The following is a 16,676-nucleotide window of genomic DNA, read 5'->3' as shown; positions in this document are numbered from 1 at the left end:
CATTATCAATACTCACTTGTCACTGTCTTACCTTATTTATCTTACAAATTCAATTCCACTCCAAAATGATTATTCATTTTTATTGTCATTATTACTTGTTTTTCTTTTTAATGGCCAATTTAGAATCGTCAAACCAGAGCACCTGGAGACACGTGATCATGCCATTTTTTTTTTTCAGTTATAGATTCCTCACGTTGCATCCGCATCATGAGGTAAACCACAAATATTACTGTGATACTCCAGCACCACGATGTGATCACGTCCAGTCACCCATTACAGCAACGACAGTGCCACTGTGAGGGTTTAACATGTTACTACAAAATCTTGCATTGTATAAAAAAAAAAAAAAAACCCTCCCCAGAGACCTCAAATATTCTGCAACAAGAGAGCGTGGTTTTGAGTTATTCCTCTGGAAGTAAAACTGCAGTAACTTAATTTAATAAAACCCTTTATTGAAAGTGCTTTGGAATGTACACTTTAAGGAAAAAAGGAAAAAATGCTTCCCACATTCCTCTACTTTCCTTCCTTCTCTTTAATAAGCAGGATTTTCATTTTCTTTTTTTATGAAAACTCAAAGAAACAAAGCAACCTCTTCAGAAACAAACCTCTGTGTATATATTACAACCTGCCAGAGTACTATTTACAAATCATACAAAAAGAACAACAATAAAAGCTGCGTCTCATCTGTCCCCTTGTTTATGCAACCAGTCCAAACACATCGCTGTTTACTGACTTTGGAGCTCCAGCTCAACAGGAGAGCCAAACAGAAAATCAAGTGAGAGTCAAGAAACAGTCAGCTTCAATCAACCCAGAGGTCCAAGTTTACTAAGAGTCAACCAGAGGCAGAGTCCATCTCAACCAGATGTTGACCGACAGCAGCTGGAAATGGTTTTGATGTCACACAGGCGTGAGTTGAAAACAGATTTCGACGAGGGCCTGGAGGCAACTAGTGTCCACTCTCAGGGACAAACCGGTTCTACTGGACTCGGTACTTGTAAAACCAGCAGAGAGCCTGAGTGAAGTTCCAGCCCAGAGAGACAGAGAGGACGTAGATGAGGCCGAGCAGAGCGAAGGGGTAGAGCAGCACCACCGTGTTCTTCAGGAAAGGTAGAGCTGTGAGGATAACGCAAGACGACGGTTTACAGACAGCAGACACTTTGTGCTGACAGTACACATCTATAAAGTCTCATTGAAATGGAAATTTGAAAAAAACAAAACAAACAAACATGTGACCGGCTATTGTATGAACCTGATCTGAAATCCTGTTTTGCCAAAAAGGTGGCATACATGCAGAAAGTGTCTATTCTGCTCTTATTTTTTTTTACAGAAAAAGTCAAAAGTAATTTAATATATTGTATTAAAATGTGAATGGGGCTTACCATTGTACCCTAAGAAGGTGATGTAGAGATAATAACCGATGGCGATCAGCCACATAGTGTTCCCGACGAAGTATCCCAGGAACCAGTCGGAGTTTATCACGACAATATCTAAAAAACAACAACAAATAAGTTCAGACATAACATCTGATAAACTAATCCAAACGGGTCATTTTTGTAGTTTTTGTCACATCTTTCTAAATTAAGCCACACTGGATTACTGTGAGTATCAATTTTATAGCTGATTAACTAAACTTAAGACAGTGTCCTCTTAGACTTTTTTGGGATAGATATTTTTGTATGGTCGAAAACTGGTTTACCCACTAAATAATCCACTGATATCAAAGAAGGTTGAATCATTCACGAGAGCAAAGGAGAAAAATTCAAAATGAAGTGAAAAGCACCTATAAGCTTAAAAGAGATGTCACAAGACTCTGTCGGTGTTGGTTCATCACGGTGTGACGGATACACTCCACTTTCTAAGGCTTTGTTAGAGGTGTTGTTTTTGTCTATCACCAGATGGAACAGGTTTAAGTTAACTATGCATACAACTGACTGTCCAAATACAAACTGTAACACAAGTCATTGCAGAGAACACATCTGTTAGTTTTTTGCATGTCTTCATTAGTGGGAGTTTAATGAGCAACTATATTGTTACAAATTATTCATAATATAAAATAAAGAAATATAGAAAACAAAGTCAACAGTGGACGAAGAATGGGTTTCAGGACTTTTAAATTTGCATTTAAAACTAAATTGGACCATGTACTTTCAGACATACTCAAAAAACTCACAGAGACACAATTTACTCACGGTTGATGAAGAAGAGCTGCAGAAAATGCAGGATGACTAGAAGTGGGTAGAAAGCATTGAGATGAACATCAAATGCGTAGCCCCATTCAACATCAAAATTTTTGCTGGGTTGCTTTAGCAGGTACTTGTTGCTGATAACCCTGGAAAAGACAAAAGAAAATTAACAATTACTTCTTGCAACTCCTTTCATTTCATACAGTAATCTAGACCAACTTGCGACTCACCACATGAGTGTCGATATGAACAGACCGACTCCTATGCAGTCCACAAAGACCACCCACAACAGCAGTTTCAGAGTCTCCAGGACACCCATGTCCAGCACCAGACCAAAGCCTATTGTTGACACTGCAGATAAATACAGGCAGTGTTTAGTTATCAGAGACAACATCAGTATTCAACTGGCAGCATTAAGACCAATTCAAATGAACCACAATGCACCAGTGTTTCTTTAAATATAATCCAACAGGGAAAACAAATAGGTGTGGAAATGAATAGACAGATATTATTCCCAAGACTTGTTTATATTGGCACCATCAGATGAGCACAGACTCACCACACAGCCAGATGCTGAGCACGACCAGGAAAGCAGGATCGTCCCTGGCCCACTGGTCTTTGGTCTGTTTCCTATAGTGGAAGTTGCGGTAGACCCTCTGTGGTGATGTGAACAAGTAAAGCATTTGCCACAGGGCAAACTCAAAGTCCATCTGTCTGAAATGCAGCAGCCGTCGCAGGTACTTGTAGCGCTTGGCGCCCGCTGTGTGGCGTGCAGCATCCCTGGAGCCAAGGGCACCGTTGCTGTGTGGCGAGGTGGTCGGCAACATGGTGCTGCAAATTAGATTTCAAGTGCACAATGAATGGGGAAGGGGAAAGGATGGAGGGTAGAGGAGAAGAAAAATAGGTAGATTAAGCTTTGAGACTATGTCAGATGGCAGACTTGAGCGACATATGCAGTCTGATTTATTAGATTTGTAAAGTTCTGATTTCTCTCTGGTGTTTTGTTTTATTCTGAAGGTTATCTAGGTCTAAGATTTCTCTGTAGAGGAGGAGCAACCTAAGCTTTACAGTGACAAATATAAAATTTAAAATATACCTTTTTAAATGTATAATACATCTGTAACTGATCAGTCAACAATGACACATGATGACACAGAAACAGAGGGTGCTACTGCAAGCCTACACTACAACTATACATTAACTGAGCTACACCCAAAAGCTCAAAAGTATGCAAAATCGTTATTATAAAACCAATAACATCGGTTAACTATTGAGCAGTATCAGTTTCATCCACGAAAAACACTGATATATTTAATTTATTTAAGTTAAGTGGACGCTAGCAACCACAGTTAGCTTGTTGCTAACTAGTTTAATAACATGAGAAGGCCTGGTTAGTCTCATTTGTAACACAACTGGCATAAACTCAGCAGTGACTGTTTAGCAGCTGAACAATTACACTTCTTGGTTCTGGAGAATATTTACCTGTTTTGCTGTACTCCTTCACAGGAGAAAGCACCAACTATTGCTCGTTTCTGTAGCTGTTTATAGACGCTTCCTGAACCGTCGCGAAAATGAACACGTAGCTAGTTCCGGTAAACGCCCGGTTCATTGTGGGAAATGTAGTTGAAGGTGAAAGCCGAACCTATCTATTTTGTGAAAACGAATTAACAAATTTAGTAGATCAACAGGTAAACAATATGGGATGTTACTGTCAAATTCATATTCCTCAAAAATATTTTAAATGAAATTTTACACTCTACACAGCTCTATACACATTTTTATTGATATTTCTAATAAACTGTGCAGTAACACGCACATGCACAAATACAATATTAGTACTGAAGTTAAATAAGTGAATTTCTCCAATAAAAGAAATGTTGGAAAGTTTTATGCTAACTGTATATTATGCTTATTAAATTAAATACTAATTCAGGTAGAGAAACACCTTTTTGTTTATTTTTTGTGTGAAGGTGTTACTTTTATTGTGAAACCTGGGGTCTCATTTCAAACGGAAGTAGAACACTACGCTATTTCCGCTAACAGAGCCATAGCTATTTGACTGGTTGTAAAACTCACATCACCGCTGTTCTGGTCAAGAAGGCCAAATAGCGAAAGGTAAGAACGAGAAACACTTAATGCACTTACGCACGTTTAAATCTTTATGTTATTTAATTGCAGACCAGTGAGAAATTATGTGTTTGACCTGATTACCCTTAGTTACCCTCTGACAACACTGCACTGCCCGTGCCCTTGAGTAGTTCTCTAAGCTAACGCTGTTAGCCTGCAAAAAGGAGCCCTCATTGGAAGGTTCATGCTACTTTTAGCTCCTTTTCCTGTCCACATTGCTTAAAAACAAAAACTATATGTAGTTGCGTTATTATCTCAGTATGTTTCGGGGAATCTGCTTTTGACCTCTGTGCATTATCTCCTTGAAACGTTACGTGTCTGAGTGAGAATAACACTTGTTGTTGTTGACAGTGACAGCTAGCATGCTAAGTAGCACAAGCTTCAGTATCTCTGGTTATGTACGCTGTCACTGTGCTTCGAGTATTAGCTGGACTTGCTCAATGCACTGGACCTTCTAATAATTTTTTAAGGCTGTCCAGTCTATGGAGAAGAAACTTCCAAGTGTTCCAGATGTGGGATTGAAGACCTCAATCCCAAAAATATTCATTAGTACCTCATATTCAGCACATTGATAATGTTTTGTAAACCCTGGAACCCCCAAAGATTCTATTTGAATCTGCTATCAGATTTTAATCAGAATTAATAAGACTTTTAATAGTAAATATTAATGTTCAAAACTTGTAGCAACACTTTGTATAGTTATTAGTGACATACTTAGTAGCCCTGATGAAACAAGAAGCATACTTAAGTTTGCAAACTCCTCATTTATTAACATACTGTTTTACTTTACTGTACAGATAGCAACACCGAAAAAACCCCAAATTTTAAGCTATCGTGTAACAACAAAAACCTAAGTGATATAGAAAATAGAAACCTCTTAAGAGCACTGGCTGTTACTGTTATTAATTAATAATTTAGTTGTTACAAGTTCATTCTATTGATCCCTCTTTGGATTCTGATGTACACTTTGCTATCAGTCAGAAAAAGGTTAGCTCATATGTTGGCTGCTTTCTCTCTGTTTTTCATTCAGAGTCATGTTGCGACTGCCGATCGTCGGCCGTGCTCTAGCCGGAGCTGCCAAAGGCAGCCGGGCTCCATCCAGCACTGGTAAGATCTAAATGTGTGTGTGTCTCAAGGTAACCAACAGCAGTTCTTCTCCTTAGTGCAGGGTGTGGGTATTTAAAATCACTAGTTCGAGTATAGCACAATGTTTGTTAGTTTAGATTTAACCCAAGGATATTTATATACATTCATACCAAATGCAGGTCTACTTCATTTCAAGATGTACCTCTGGTCCATTTTTCTCACTTATATGGAAACAGTATATTTTAAATGTATTTTATTGGTAGAGTTTCTGGTCATTTCAACAACTGTGTCCTTTTGTTTACAATTTCAGTGCGTACTCCAGTGCGCGCTGCCAGTAACATGGTGGAAGTGTTTGTGGATGGGAAACCAGTGGAGGTGGAGCCTGGAACTACTGTCCTCCAGGTAAGAAGCATCAAATTATTTAACTGCAAGCTAATACAGACGTTTTATATGGTCTGTTAGTGCTGTAGATTCTGGCATCTACGTGTATTCACCAGTCGACATTATTGTAGGGTATTTGTGTTGTCCTGCCAATAATTTACTCTAAAATCTATCTGCTACATTATGTGCCATTCAAACAATCAACATTATTAATGTTTTATTGTTAAAATAAAGAATTCAGGACCTGGTGTTACCAAAGCTTACTGGCATGTTTCAAGGGATAATTGTAACACTAACATATTTCAGGAGCCTGGATAACGAGGTAGAACCTCATTTATTTAGGTATCATCAGTTAGTGAACCAAGTACTTGGGTAGGGCCAGTAAGACAATAGATTAGTGTAGCTTTACTAACTTGTTGTTGTTGCTTGATGTCTCTTTCCTCTCCCTTTCAGGCCTGTGAGAAAGTAGGAATCCAGATCCCCAGGTTCTGTTACCATGAGCGCCTCTCAGTGGCAGGAAACTGCCGTATGTGTTTGGTGGAGATTGAGAAAGCTCCAAAGGTAACAGAGTGCATCTGTTTTGTCCTTAGGCACTAAGCTGAACTAGCCTCAACTTGTAACAAAGAACACTGATACAGTAGATGCCTTGGGTCAGAAAATGCTGTAAACGTTTACAGTGTTAATGTCTAATTGATGTGTGTGTGTGCTGTCGTGTGCCCTCAGCCGGTAGCAGCGTGTGCCATGCCCGTTATGAAGGGTTGGAACATCCTCACTAACTCAGAGAAAACACGCAAAGCCAGGTACAAATTCAAATACGATTCAGTCTTTTGGAAAACTTGTAAAATGTCAACTTAGTTAATAAACTCTTAATGTGCATTCAGAGAGGGAGTGATGGAGTTCCTGCTGGCCAACCACCCACTGGACTGCCCCATCTGTGATCAAGGAGGAGAGTGTGACCTGCAGGTAACTAAAGGATGAGGTTGTGGAAGTTAAAAGGCCAGTTCACCTACAAAAAAAAAAAAAAAAAAAAACATATGTTCTCCTTTATCCTTAGTGGTATCTTGCCATGCAAATAGACACAGCTGCTGCTGCTGCTGCTGCTGCTGAGGCATCAGCTGTGACTGTAAAACAATGGAAGTGAATGGAATTGAGTTTGTGGTGCCTAAATCTTTGAATAATTGCGTGTATGCTGTGTCACCAGGATCAGTCCATGCAGTTTGGTTCAGACCGCAGTCGTTTCTCAGAAGCGAAGAGAGCAGTGGAGGACAAAAACATTGGACCTCTCATCAAAACCATCATGACCCGCTGCATCCAGTGCACACGCTGCGTCCGGTAAGTACTTAGGTCTTTTCAAGTGGCGAAATTTATGAGATCCTCTTAACTGCATATTCATTCATTCATTCATTCATTCATTCATTCCTGTGTGTGTGTTTTTATTTGAAGTTTTGCCAGTGAGATCGCTGGTGTTGAAGACTTGGGAACAACAGGAAGAGGAAACAACCTGCAGATCGGGACGTATGTAGAGAAGATGTTCATGTCGGAGCTGTCGGGGAACGTCATCGATGTCTGTCCTGTTGGAGCGCTCACGTCCAAACCCTACGCTTTCACCGCACGACCATGGGAGACCAGGTAGGAACGAGTCTGATACTTCAGTTAAGCTGGTGGACTATTATCCAGATTAGTCCGTTACTGCAGATTTGAGCTTTTTTTTTTTTTTTTAAAAACATGGAAAGTATTTGTTTTAGCAGTTTAAAGTTAGCGTGTTCATCTTTGTGTCCTATTCTGTCGTATCTTTTTCTTTGGTCTCATCTTCTGCTGTCTTTGCAGGAAAACCGAGTCGATCGACGTGTTGGACGCCGTGGGCAGTAACATCGTGGTGAGCACAAGAGGAGGTGAGGTAATGAGGGTGATGCCCAGGCTGAATGAAGATGTCAACGAAGAATGGATCTCTGACAAGACCAGGTGAGTCACAGACAGACCCAAGGCAGAAAGTATAAACCTGATAACATGTTTCAGAGTGAATTAAGGAAGTTAAGAGTGAATTAAAGAAAATTGAAACAGATTGAATGAATCCACGTAAAAAAAGTTATATCTGTTGCTATGTAGCTCGACTAAAGAACTACAATTCTAACACGTGCATCCTCAGGTTCGCATATGATGGTCTGAAGAGACAGAGGTTGACCCAGCCGATGGTGAAGGATGATTCAGGTCAGCTGACCCCCACCACCTGGGAGGACGCGCTCACTCGTGTTGCTGGAGCAGTAAGTGTGTGTTTGCTTCTTTATGTGACCTGTTTGTTGTTGATGGGAGATGGTGATATTCATGTTTTTGTTTTCAGGGAGCCAAATGTGTCTCAGTCTGTTACTGGAGGTCATTAATGACAGCTGAGGCATCCTCTTTGGCATTTTAGTTGTATTACATTTTCTTGCCTGTATTCATAAATGCCTGTCTGTGTGTGTGTAGCTGCAGAGCGTGCAGGGCAGTGAGGTCGCAGCCATAGCAGGAGGGATGGCCGACGCCGAAGCTCTGATCTCCCTCAAAGACCTCCTCAACAGACTCGACTCAGAAAACCTCTGCACCGAGGAGGTCTTCCCCACAGCGGGGGCAGGGTGAGTCTGCTCATGTGTTTGTGAAGGTTATGAGCTTAAACAAAGTGAAGTGTTCCAACAGTGTTGTTATTATTTTTTGCTCCCTCTGCAGGACTGACCTGCGCTCCAACTACCTGTTGAACACCCGCATCGCCGGCATTGAGGACTGCGACCTGCTGCTGCTCATAGGAACCAACCCACGTTATGAAGCCCCACTGTTCAACGCCCGAATCCGCAAGAGGTAAACTCCAGAAATCACACTTTACAGTCAATATTTCGCTCACTGTTACTGAGCTACTTTCTCCCTTTCCCAACAAAGTTGCACTCTAACTTTCTGCCCTGTATTCCTCCTCTGGCAGCTGGCTCCATAATGAGCTGCATGTTGCCATGGTGGGTCACAATGTTGACCTGAGCTACACATACGACCACCTGGGAGAGGACACTTCAGTGCTGAAGGAGCTGGCTAACGGCACACACCCCTTCTGCCAGGTAATGGACGCACATACAGTTCGACAGTTCTCAGCTGGACGTCTCAGGACTTTTATTTTAATTTTTCCTCTCCTTTCCTCTGTCTCCAGGTCCTTTCAGCTGCTAAGCGTCCGGTAGTGATCGTGGGCAGCAGCGCTCTGCAGAGAGAAGACGGAGCCGCCATTTTGAGCACCGTCTCCACCATCGCTCAGAACGCCAGAACCAGCAGTGGAGTGGAGGAGGGATGGAAAGTCCTTAATGTCCTGCACAGGTACAGTGGCAACGTTTTAAAGCCTCTATGAGTGAAATACAGGAGATGCCACCTGCTCATACTGTGTGTGTGTGTGTGTGTGTAACCAGAGTGGCGAGTCAAGTGGCAGCATTGGATCTGGGTTACAAGGCCGGTGTGGACGCCATCAGGAAGAATCCACCCAAAGTGCTGTTCCTGCTGGGAGCTGATGCCGGCTGCATCACCAGAGCTGACCTGCCTAAAGACAGCCTCATCATCTATCAGGGTACACACACACACACACACACATTAACACACACACACACACAAGGCATTCAGTAGATAACATGAGAGTAAAAGTAAGAATCCAAAATCACTCATTTTTGATAATATATTTATATATGTTTTCAACTCCTCCAGGTCACCACGGTGATGTAGGAGCACCAATGGCAGACATCATCCTACCTGGCGCAGCATACACAGAGAAAAATGCCACTTATGTCAACACTGAAGGCAGGAGCCAACAAACCCGGGTGGCCGTCACTGCACCAGGAGTGGCCCGAGAGGACTGGAAGATCATCAGAGCTGTGTCTGAAGTGAGCAGGAAGTTGCTCACATAGAATATACAAGTGTTCATTAATGCAAATCAACAGTTAATTTGACCAAAGAAATGTCCCTGTGTGTTTGCAGCTGGCTGGTGTGACTCTGCCCTACGACTCTATGGACGAGGTCCGATCCAGATTAGCTGAGGTTTCTCCTAATCTGGTCCGTTATGAGGACGTAGAGGAGGCGAACTACTTCAAACAAGCAAATGAACTTGCCAAGGTACACACACACACACACACACACACACACACACACACACACACACACACACACACACACACAAATACACACATATTCCTCAGATGATTTATCAGGCAGATCTCTTCATTCAACCGTTTCCTCACTCTCTCAGGCAGTGAACCAGGACCTCACAGCAGCCCCTCTGGTGCCACCACAACTTACAGCAAAGGACTTCTACATGACAGGTAAGTGTATCTTTTTTTATATATACACAGGAAAAAATTCATACATATAAAAATTGTAAAATAAACTTCTTAAACCCCTGCTCCTTTTTTCTGTGCTCAGACTCCATCAGCAGGGCTTCGCAGACGATGGCCAAATGTGTCAAAGCCATCACAGAAGGAGCCGCTGCTGTCGACGAGCCATCGGTTTGCTGAACACCCAGTAACACCCGCACACAAACAACCAAAAAAAAAAAAAAACTCTCATCTGCTGAAAGAACACACTCTTCTCTGAAGAAACTCAGCCTTGCTCCTTAACTTAAAGCTGTCCTTGGTGCTTGTTGTACACAATTAAATCGCTCTCGCCCCCGAGAGCGATCTTTGTTGAATAAAAGCGAGAAACGTATGAAATATGAATAAAATCTTACTAATGTCTGTACTCCAGTTTAGTGGGTTTCTGTCATTGTGTTGCATATTAGTGTTTGTCTTCACTGCTTACACTGCTCTGAACAGCGTGAACTAATGCGAACATTTGGAGAGCACTTGGTACTCGGTGTCATTTCTTAGAAGCAGAGCAGTTCATACAAACCAGGAACATCATCCTTGCTTTTGTATTACACTAAATAATCTACAGGTTGTGAAAATAAACTTCTGCCCCTCCAGCAAAAAATAAATTGCACTTTAAACTGTTATACCTCAAACGTTAAAAGACACAGGCGAGCTTTGCCAAAAATAATCCCTGATGAAATGTGGTCTAATCTGGCTTTGAGCCCAGGCCTGCTGACACACAGGAGATAATGTCAAGGCCACTGCGTGAGTCACACTCGCCTCGGACTGTTTGTTGTTGTTTGAAAGAAAAGAGGCTTCACGATACATTTGTAAAAAGCTTCACTGGTGAGTTGGGCGAGGGGGCAAATGCCCATCATTCTTCACAAACGGGTTTAAATGACTTAAAGTGCAGCTTCAGTTTAAAGACTCACACACACACACTGATTTTGTTTTTGGGTGCACAACAACAAACCTATATTCAGTTGACTTGACATTTGAAAGTGAGCTGTGAACGCTCAGCAGCACTCAGCGGAGTCTCAAAACCATTACAGCGAGGCGGGAGTAAATCTTCTGATTTGGAGGCGACACTGGGTGTCACAGCGAGTTTATCTTCATTTCAGGATAAGTGGTAAATCTTCAGAGCGATTGTAAGTCGCTGAAAGTCCCTTTTAAAAAGTGTGTTTATGCGTCTTGAATGGATCCGGAATGAGATACTGGTGTCTGGAGCTGGACACGGCTCCTCCAAACAAATGGTTTTTGTCATATAGTGTTCCCAGAGAGAGAGAGAGAGAGAGAGAGAGAGGGGGAGAGAGAGAGCTCTTAAAACAAAACACAAGCAGAGAGTCTCACACTTAAACACACTGAAAAGGAGAGAAGACAGTCCCTTCCCTTCATTCCCAGTCTGCTCAGTGTCTTGAGACCGAACACTGAGTTCATTATTTTACTCCTCTCTATATCTGGAAGTTATTTCTACGTAAAGGTCAGTATTATTGCAGCCTGCGGTGTAGTAGTTATAGTTCCATAGCTCCGTAATCATTTGTGTGTAAATATATTGTGACTTAACGTTGACTCTCCGCTCCTCTCTGTAGGGTTTTCATGCAGGGACCAACAGTGGACTAATAGTGGGCCCAGCGGGAAAATGGTTCCAGTTAAACTCCTCATTCTGGGAGCTCAGAACACTGGAAAAACAGGTGAACTGCACACAAATACAGGTAGACCAGAAGGCAGAGGTGCACAATTGGCATGGTTTGGATTATGTAAGAGCATATGTTTGGACGTGCTGTCACATGTTCATCGTGTGGGGGGAAAATCCAGCTCAAGGAAATAAAGGAGGTTAAGTTTAGGGTCAAGTTTTTGGGTCTCGGTTTAAGAGGTTTTACTTAATATGGAATCCTTGCACAGGTCTGAAGTTGACCCCTATACCTGAGCGTTGAAGCGTAAACATATCCGACCATGTCTGTGACCTCGCTGCCTGTCTCCCGATGGTGGATGGTGGGAAAACAGATCAGGATGACAAATCGCTTTGCAGGGACTTTTGTGCTTTTCATGCATGGTTAATGCAGACATAACCTCTAACATTATGACCACACCTCAAAGATTACACACATAACCTGGATTTAAATGCTGTGAATATATGACTGTTTTTATTAGACACTTGAATTACAGCAGATTTATTTCATACCAGACATGTTTGCTAGATTGCAGTGTCAATAAATAAAGTGTTCACCTGCAGGATGGTCACCTAGTTTGCCAAAAATGGAAATTGAGTTCTGAGTGAAATGCATTTTGTTGGATCAGATCAGTGTAAGAGGAACAGTTGTATGTGGAGAGGTGTAAGCAAGCAATGTTTCCATCAGGGGTTTAAAGACTCAGTTCACAGTGGATGTGAGTGGAATTACATTTTACAAAACCCAGCTCCAAAACGCTGTCCAGAATAACCACACAACTCAGCTGACCACAGTTTACACATATACTATTACTTCACTCATAGTTTTAGTGAAGACAGCTGAGGTTTGTGGGTTGCCCAGAGTAACCAGCAACCATCGCCTCCAGACAGACAACTTGTTTTTTTGTTTTTTTGATGCTTTAAACAGCAGATATCTCAGAGACACCACACCTCAGCTCGTGATGTCTGCGGCGGTGATTTGACGGAGGTAAACAACAAGTTGTAGGTCCTGAGAATGAATGAAAGCTCATCCGTAAAGGCTCAAATAACAACCTGAACAGGCCTGAATGACCTTTTAATGTGTCCCGCGTGAGGGAAATCCAGTGAGCTCTCTAACAACAGACACAGACGTCAAACAAACATGAACCCATCCAAACGCCTTCCGCCCCAAACACACAGAAAGCTCTTGTCTGTTTGTTTAAACAAGCCAGGGAAAACTCTTAAACCGACAATAACATATACACACACATAACATACACACATAAACATACAGATCAGATGCAAATGTGTAAATAAAATGTCATGTGTCTAACTGTACAGTATAAAAGAGAAATATTACTCAGTGAGTGTGTGCTTGTGCTTTTGGCCGTTCACTCTCCAAGTCACTGAGTCTGTTTTTTGTCTCTAGCACTGTGCGTTCGTTTCATGACCAAGCGCTTCATCGGCGAGTACGACCATAAAAAGGGTAAATGTTTATCACAATTGCGTTTGCTTACATTACTGCGTCATTCTACCTCTGACTGTGTGTGTGTGTGTGTGTGTGTTATTGTACCACAGAGGTGACCTACAGATGCAGTCGGGTGGTGGACCAGGAAGCTGTTGATCTGGAGATCTTGGATATAGCTTGTAAGGTAAATTCGGGTCTCTACTTGTACTACCTTGTAGCGTCACAGAGCACAAAACACGTGTTTAAATGGCATCAGCATCAATGCATCCAGTCATGCAGAATTATAACTGAGATGAAACACAGTTGTGTTTGTTATAATATATATATAATATAACCTCATTCATAAAACATGATTAGCTCAAAGGTAAGGTCAGGATTTCTTGCGTTGAATTTTCTCTGAGTTGATGGAGGCCGAACAAAACAGACAAACATCAGCGGCGCTTTAATTTGCAAGTCAAATTTAATCAAAGTCAAAACCTCATCCTCATCTTTAACCCAATTGTTTTAGCTTGCGGTTAATTAAGTTCAGCATAATGTAACTACTGGTGAAAGGAGGAAATATTATAAACCATATTCCCCAATGTTGAACTATTCCTTCATTAATGCCAATAAATCTGACAACGTTTCGCTGATGTTTTTGTGAGTCAGTGTTTCCCATATGGTTACTTATCAGACGTGATCTCCTCCAGGAGAGCTCTGCGGCCTCTCTGGAGTCATCTATCCGCTGGGCTGACGGTTTCCTGCTGCTCTACTCCATCACGCAGCGCCTCACCTTCCTGGAGGTCCCACGACTCAAAAAACTCATCGACCAAACCAAACAGAGTCTGGGTAGGGAACTAACTCGCTCATTAACAGAGGGAACGTTGAAGGAAAGGTGCTAAAGCCTCCTCTGACTGTGACACCCTGCATCAGGACGTCTTCATTTTTATTTTTTTCAATAGCACCACTAGGAGACGCTGCAGTCAAAACTTTTCAAATCTTGTGCATAGGGGCTTTAATGTCATTCATTTGATGACATAAAGATAAATGCTGCATGTGTTATAACATCTATAAGCCATCCATAAGATTATTGCAGCTCTGATGCCTCTCGACAGAAACTATATTATATATTATAGTGTCAGTGACAGTGACAGTATAATGCTCTGTATAAAAATGACTTGGAGACATGAAATGTAACTTAGACAACAAGCCAACACACGAGCTGTTGAACCTGCAGAGGAACAGTGTGTTCGCTATGTTTGCTCTTAAAGTGCAGCGAGTCTCTGTTCATACTCTGTTTGACGTCTGTCTATTGTCATCTTTCCACACACACACGCACACACACACACACACACACGCACACACACGAGGTGGACATACATTCCATGTTTGGTAGACCATCGTGTGCTCTGTAGGTCAAGTGTTAACAGGACACAGGATAGCATCATCACTTTGGTTTTATTGTCTACGCTCTGTGTGTGTGTGTGTGTGTGTGTGTGTGTGTGTGTGTGTGTGTGTGTGTGTGTGTGTGTGTCTCAGTTGTTCCTACAGTGCTTGTAGCCAATAAGGCAGATTTGGAAATAGGGCGGGAGGTGACAACAGAGGAAGGACAGAGACTGGCCAAGGATTTAAGGTTTGTGTGTTTGTGTGTGTGTGTGTGTGTGTTTGCATCGTTCTACTGTAGTCATTAGTTTCTACTGATACAAAACTTTTTAATTGGTCTTGTATATCTTTATATATTTTTATATTCTTTAAAGGGAAGAAGAAGATGCCAAGTTTATGGAGTCACTGTGCATCTAATTAGTTTCCCACTCAGTTTGGAGTAACTTACATACACTGTATATAATGTTTATATGTAAAGTAGATAAATACTAGTGCCTTGTATTTGTCTTTGCTAATTAAGTGAAATTAAATTGCGTGCTTGTGTGTGTGTGTGTGTGTAGGTGCGGCTTCAACGAGCTGTCTGTAGCTGAAGCTGTATCAGCTGTGGAAGCAACAGTGTTTCAACTCATTAGGTGCGTTGCAGCTGTATCATATCTAACCTGAGTGCTGATAATGAGACATACTTAAGTGTACTCACAGCTGAAAAGATTAAATAAATTGTGGACAGTGATGAGACAACTCCAGAAGCAGCTTGGAAAGTATAAAGTGCACATTTCCAGTGTTTGTGATGTGTCGCGTAGTTTGGCAGTTACTGGTGATTATTGGTGATGTTTTGTTTGTTGTGTTGGACAGGTTGGTGTTGGATCAGCAGCGCCCTCTGCCCGACCGTCGCTCCTACATGCTGACGGTTCGCCACGCTCTGACCAGGAAACTGACCCGATCGAAGACCATGCAGTGGTGACCACAGCCAATTAAGCAGTTCTAGTCACAGTGGGACATTTTTGGAAAACTTGTGTGTTGTCTGTTCCGGACTGGTTTTATGGTATCAGCACATAGTACTGAAACAAAAAGATATGTTGACTCCTCTTATGGAGGAAAATCAGCAGACAGCTTAATAAACCTGGATTAGAGTCCGGGGCAGTTAATTAGAGAAGGAAACTGCTTCTTTTGTGGCTCAAATACACCTCCAAGAACAGATGATGTCCCTTTTTAAGTTGAATTTTACATACAAATCAATCCACTTGGAAGACAAAATCTTTGTAGTTTCAGTAGTAATACAATAAGCTAACTTGAAGCTAAATATGTGTCTCTTTTTACAGGCTGCTGCACATTAGCATGATTAAACAGTGGTGCTCAGTTACAAGCATTTAAGCATATTACTGTATGTCCATAGGAGGTTGTGTTCTCCTGTGTTTGATCCTCCAGTAGAGGGAGCAACTGTCATTTCATGAGATGCAGGCTTGTCACAGTCTCACAGTATGCCAAATGCACTAGGTGGCCAAATGCATGTGGATCCCCTTGTCCAGTTTGAGGAAGAAGCCGACAAGCCTGCACCGATTCCTGACTTGTGTAAAACCTTCACAGAAAAGTGAAGGATGTGACACCAGCGTGTTAAGATGTTTAAGAATCACATATGGGTCTAATATTCTGTCAACTTCACTGTCTTCAAACAAGTTAATTTATATAGTTCGATGTCATCATGATAATTTAAAGACAGATCCTTCAAGCCAAACAGTGAACTGTCCAATCTGTAGATAAATGACAGTTAAACTTGACCCTGTTGTATGAGTGTGTAGATGATGTAACAGTGTGAAAAGAATAAGGCTGGCTTTGATTACAGTCTTGGCGTTATTCAACTCCGTTTCTGTCTTTCTCCCTGCATATCCCTCTCTCCTCATTGCTCACTCTGAACTTCTGAACTTCATGATCAGAGAGGAAAAAGCAACACAAAGAGCGCCAGAAAATAAGACGGGCTATAACAGGGAAGGAAAACAATGGGCTCCTCTGGCATCTTATTTGTCTGTAAGGAGCAGAAAGAAAGAAAGGAAGAAGAAGAAGAGCTGCTCAGTTTCAGCCACACTGAG

General features: G+C 41.8%; 3 protein-coding genes across 3 annotated transcripts; 2 read left to right on the top strand and 1 right to left on the bottom strand.

Moving 5' to 3' along the window:
• Positions 1 to 431: 431 nt before the first annotated feature.
• unc50 (unc-50 homolog (C. elegans)) lies at positions 432 to 3,764 on the bottom strand. The gene is made up of 6 exons (XM_056370205.1): positions 3,666 to 3,764; positions 2,743 to 3,014; positions 2,414 to 2,534; positions 2,190 to 2,329; positions 1,380 to 1,487; positions 432 to 1,113 (listed from the first exon to the last, which is right to left on the bottom strand). The coding sequence occupies exons 2-6, from the start codon at positions 3,008 to 3,010 to the stop codon at positions 977 to 979; spliced, it is 774 nt and encodes a 257-aa protein (XP_056226180.1). The 5' UTR covers positions 3,011 to 3,014; positions 3,666 to 3,764; the 3' UTR covers positions 432 to 976.
• A 435-nt stretch (positions 3,765 to 4,199) lies between these two features.
• Positions 4,200 to 10,508, top strand: LOC130165189 (NADH-ubiquinone oxidoreductase 75 kDa subunit, mitochondrial-like). Its single transcript, XM_056370199.1, has 19 exons — positions 4,200 to 4,298; positions 5,341 to 5,417; positions 5,707 to 5,798; positions 6,231 to 6,338; positions 6,501 to 6,577; positions 6,659 to 6,740; positions 6,979 to 7,109; positions 7,221 to 7,406; positions 7,605 to 7,739; positions 7,924 to 8,038; positions 8,241 to 8,386; positions 8,478 to 8,606; positions 8,725 to 8,854; positions 8,944 to 9,104; positions 9,194 to 9,348; positions 9,483 to 9,658; positions 9,753 to 9,887; positions 10,021 to 10,093; positions 10,194 to 10,508. Exons 2-19 carry the CDS (start codon positions 5,345 to 5,347, stop codon positions 10,283 to 10,285), a joined length of 2,196 nt encoding a protein of 731 aa, XP_056226174.1. The 5' UTR covers positions 4,200 to 4,298; positions 5,341 to 5,344; the 3' UTR covers positions 10,286 to 10,508.
• A 986-nt stretch (positions 10,509 to 11,494) lies between these two features.
• On the top strand, positions 11,495 to 16,448 carry zgc:110699 (uncharacterized protein LOC325371 homolog). The gene is made up of 8 exons (XM_056370206.1): positions 11,495 to 11,597; positions 11,707 to 11,808; positions 13,192 to 13,248; positions 13,341 to 13,414; positions 13,920 to 14,058; positions 14,749 to 14,842; positions 15,153 to 15,224; positions 15,445 to 16,448. Exons 2-8 carry the CDS (start codon positions 11,757 to 11,759, stop codon positions 15,551 to 15,553), a joined length of 597 nt encoding a protein of 198 aa, XP_056226181.1. The 5' UTR covers positions 11,495 to 11,597; positions 11,707 to 11,756; the 3' UTR covers positions 15,554 to 16,448.
• Positions 16,449 to 16,676: the final 228 nt, after the last annotated feature.

The sequence above is a fragment of the Seriola aureovittata genome, chromosome 24, assembly GCF_021018895.1.
Source record: "Seriola aureovittata isolate HTS-2021-v1 ecotype China chromosome 24, ASM2101889v1, whole genome shotgun sequence".
NCBI lineage: Eukaryota > Metazoa > Chordata > Actinopteri > Carangiformes > Carangidae > Seriola > Seriola aureovittata.
This window is presented reverse-complemented; position numbering and strand designations above follow the sequence as displayed.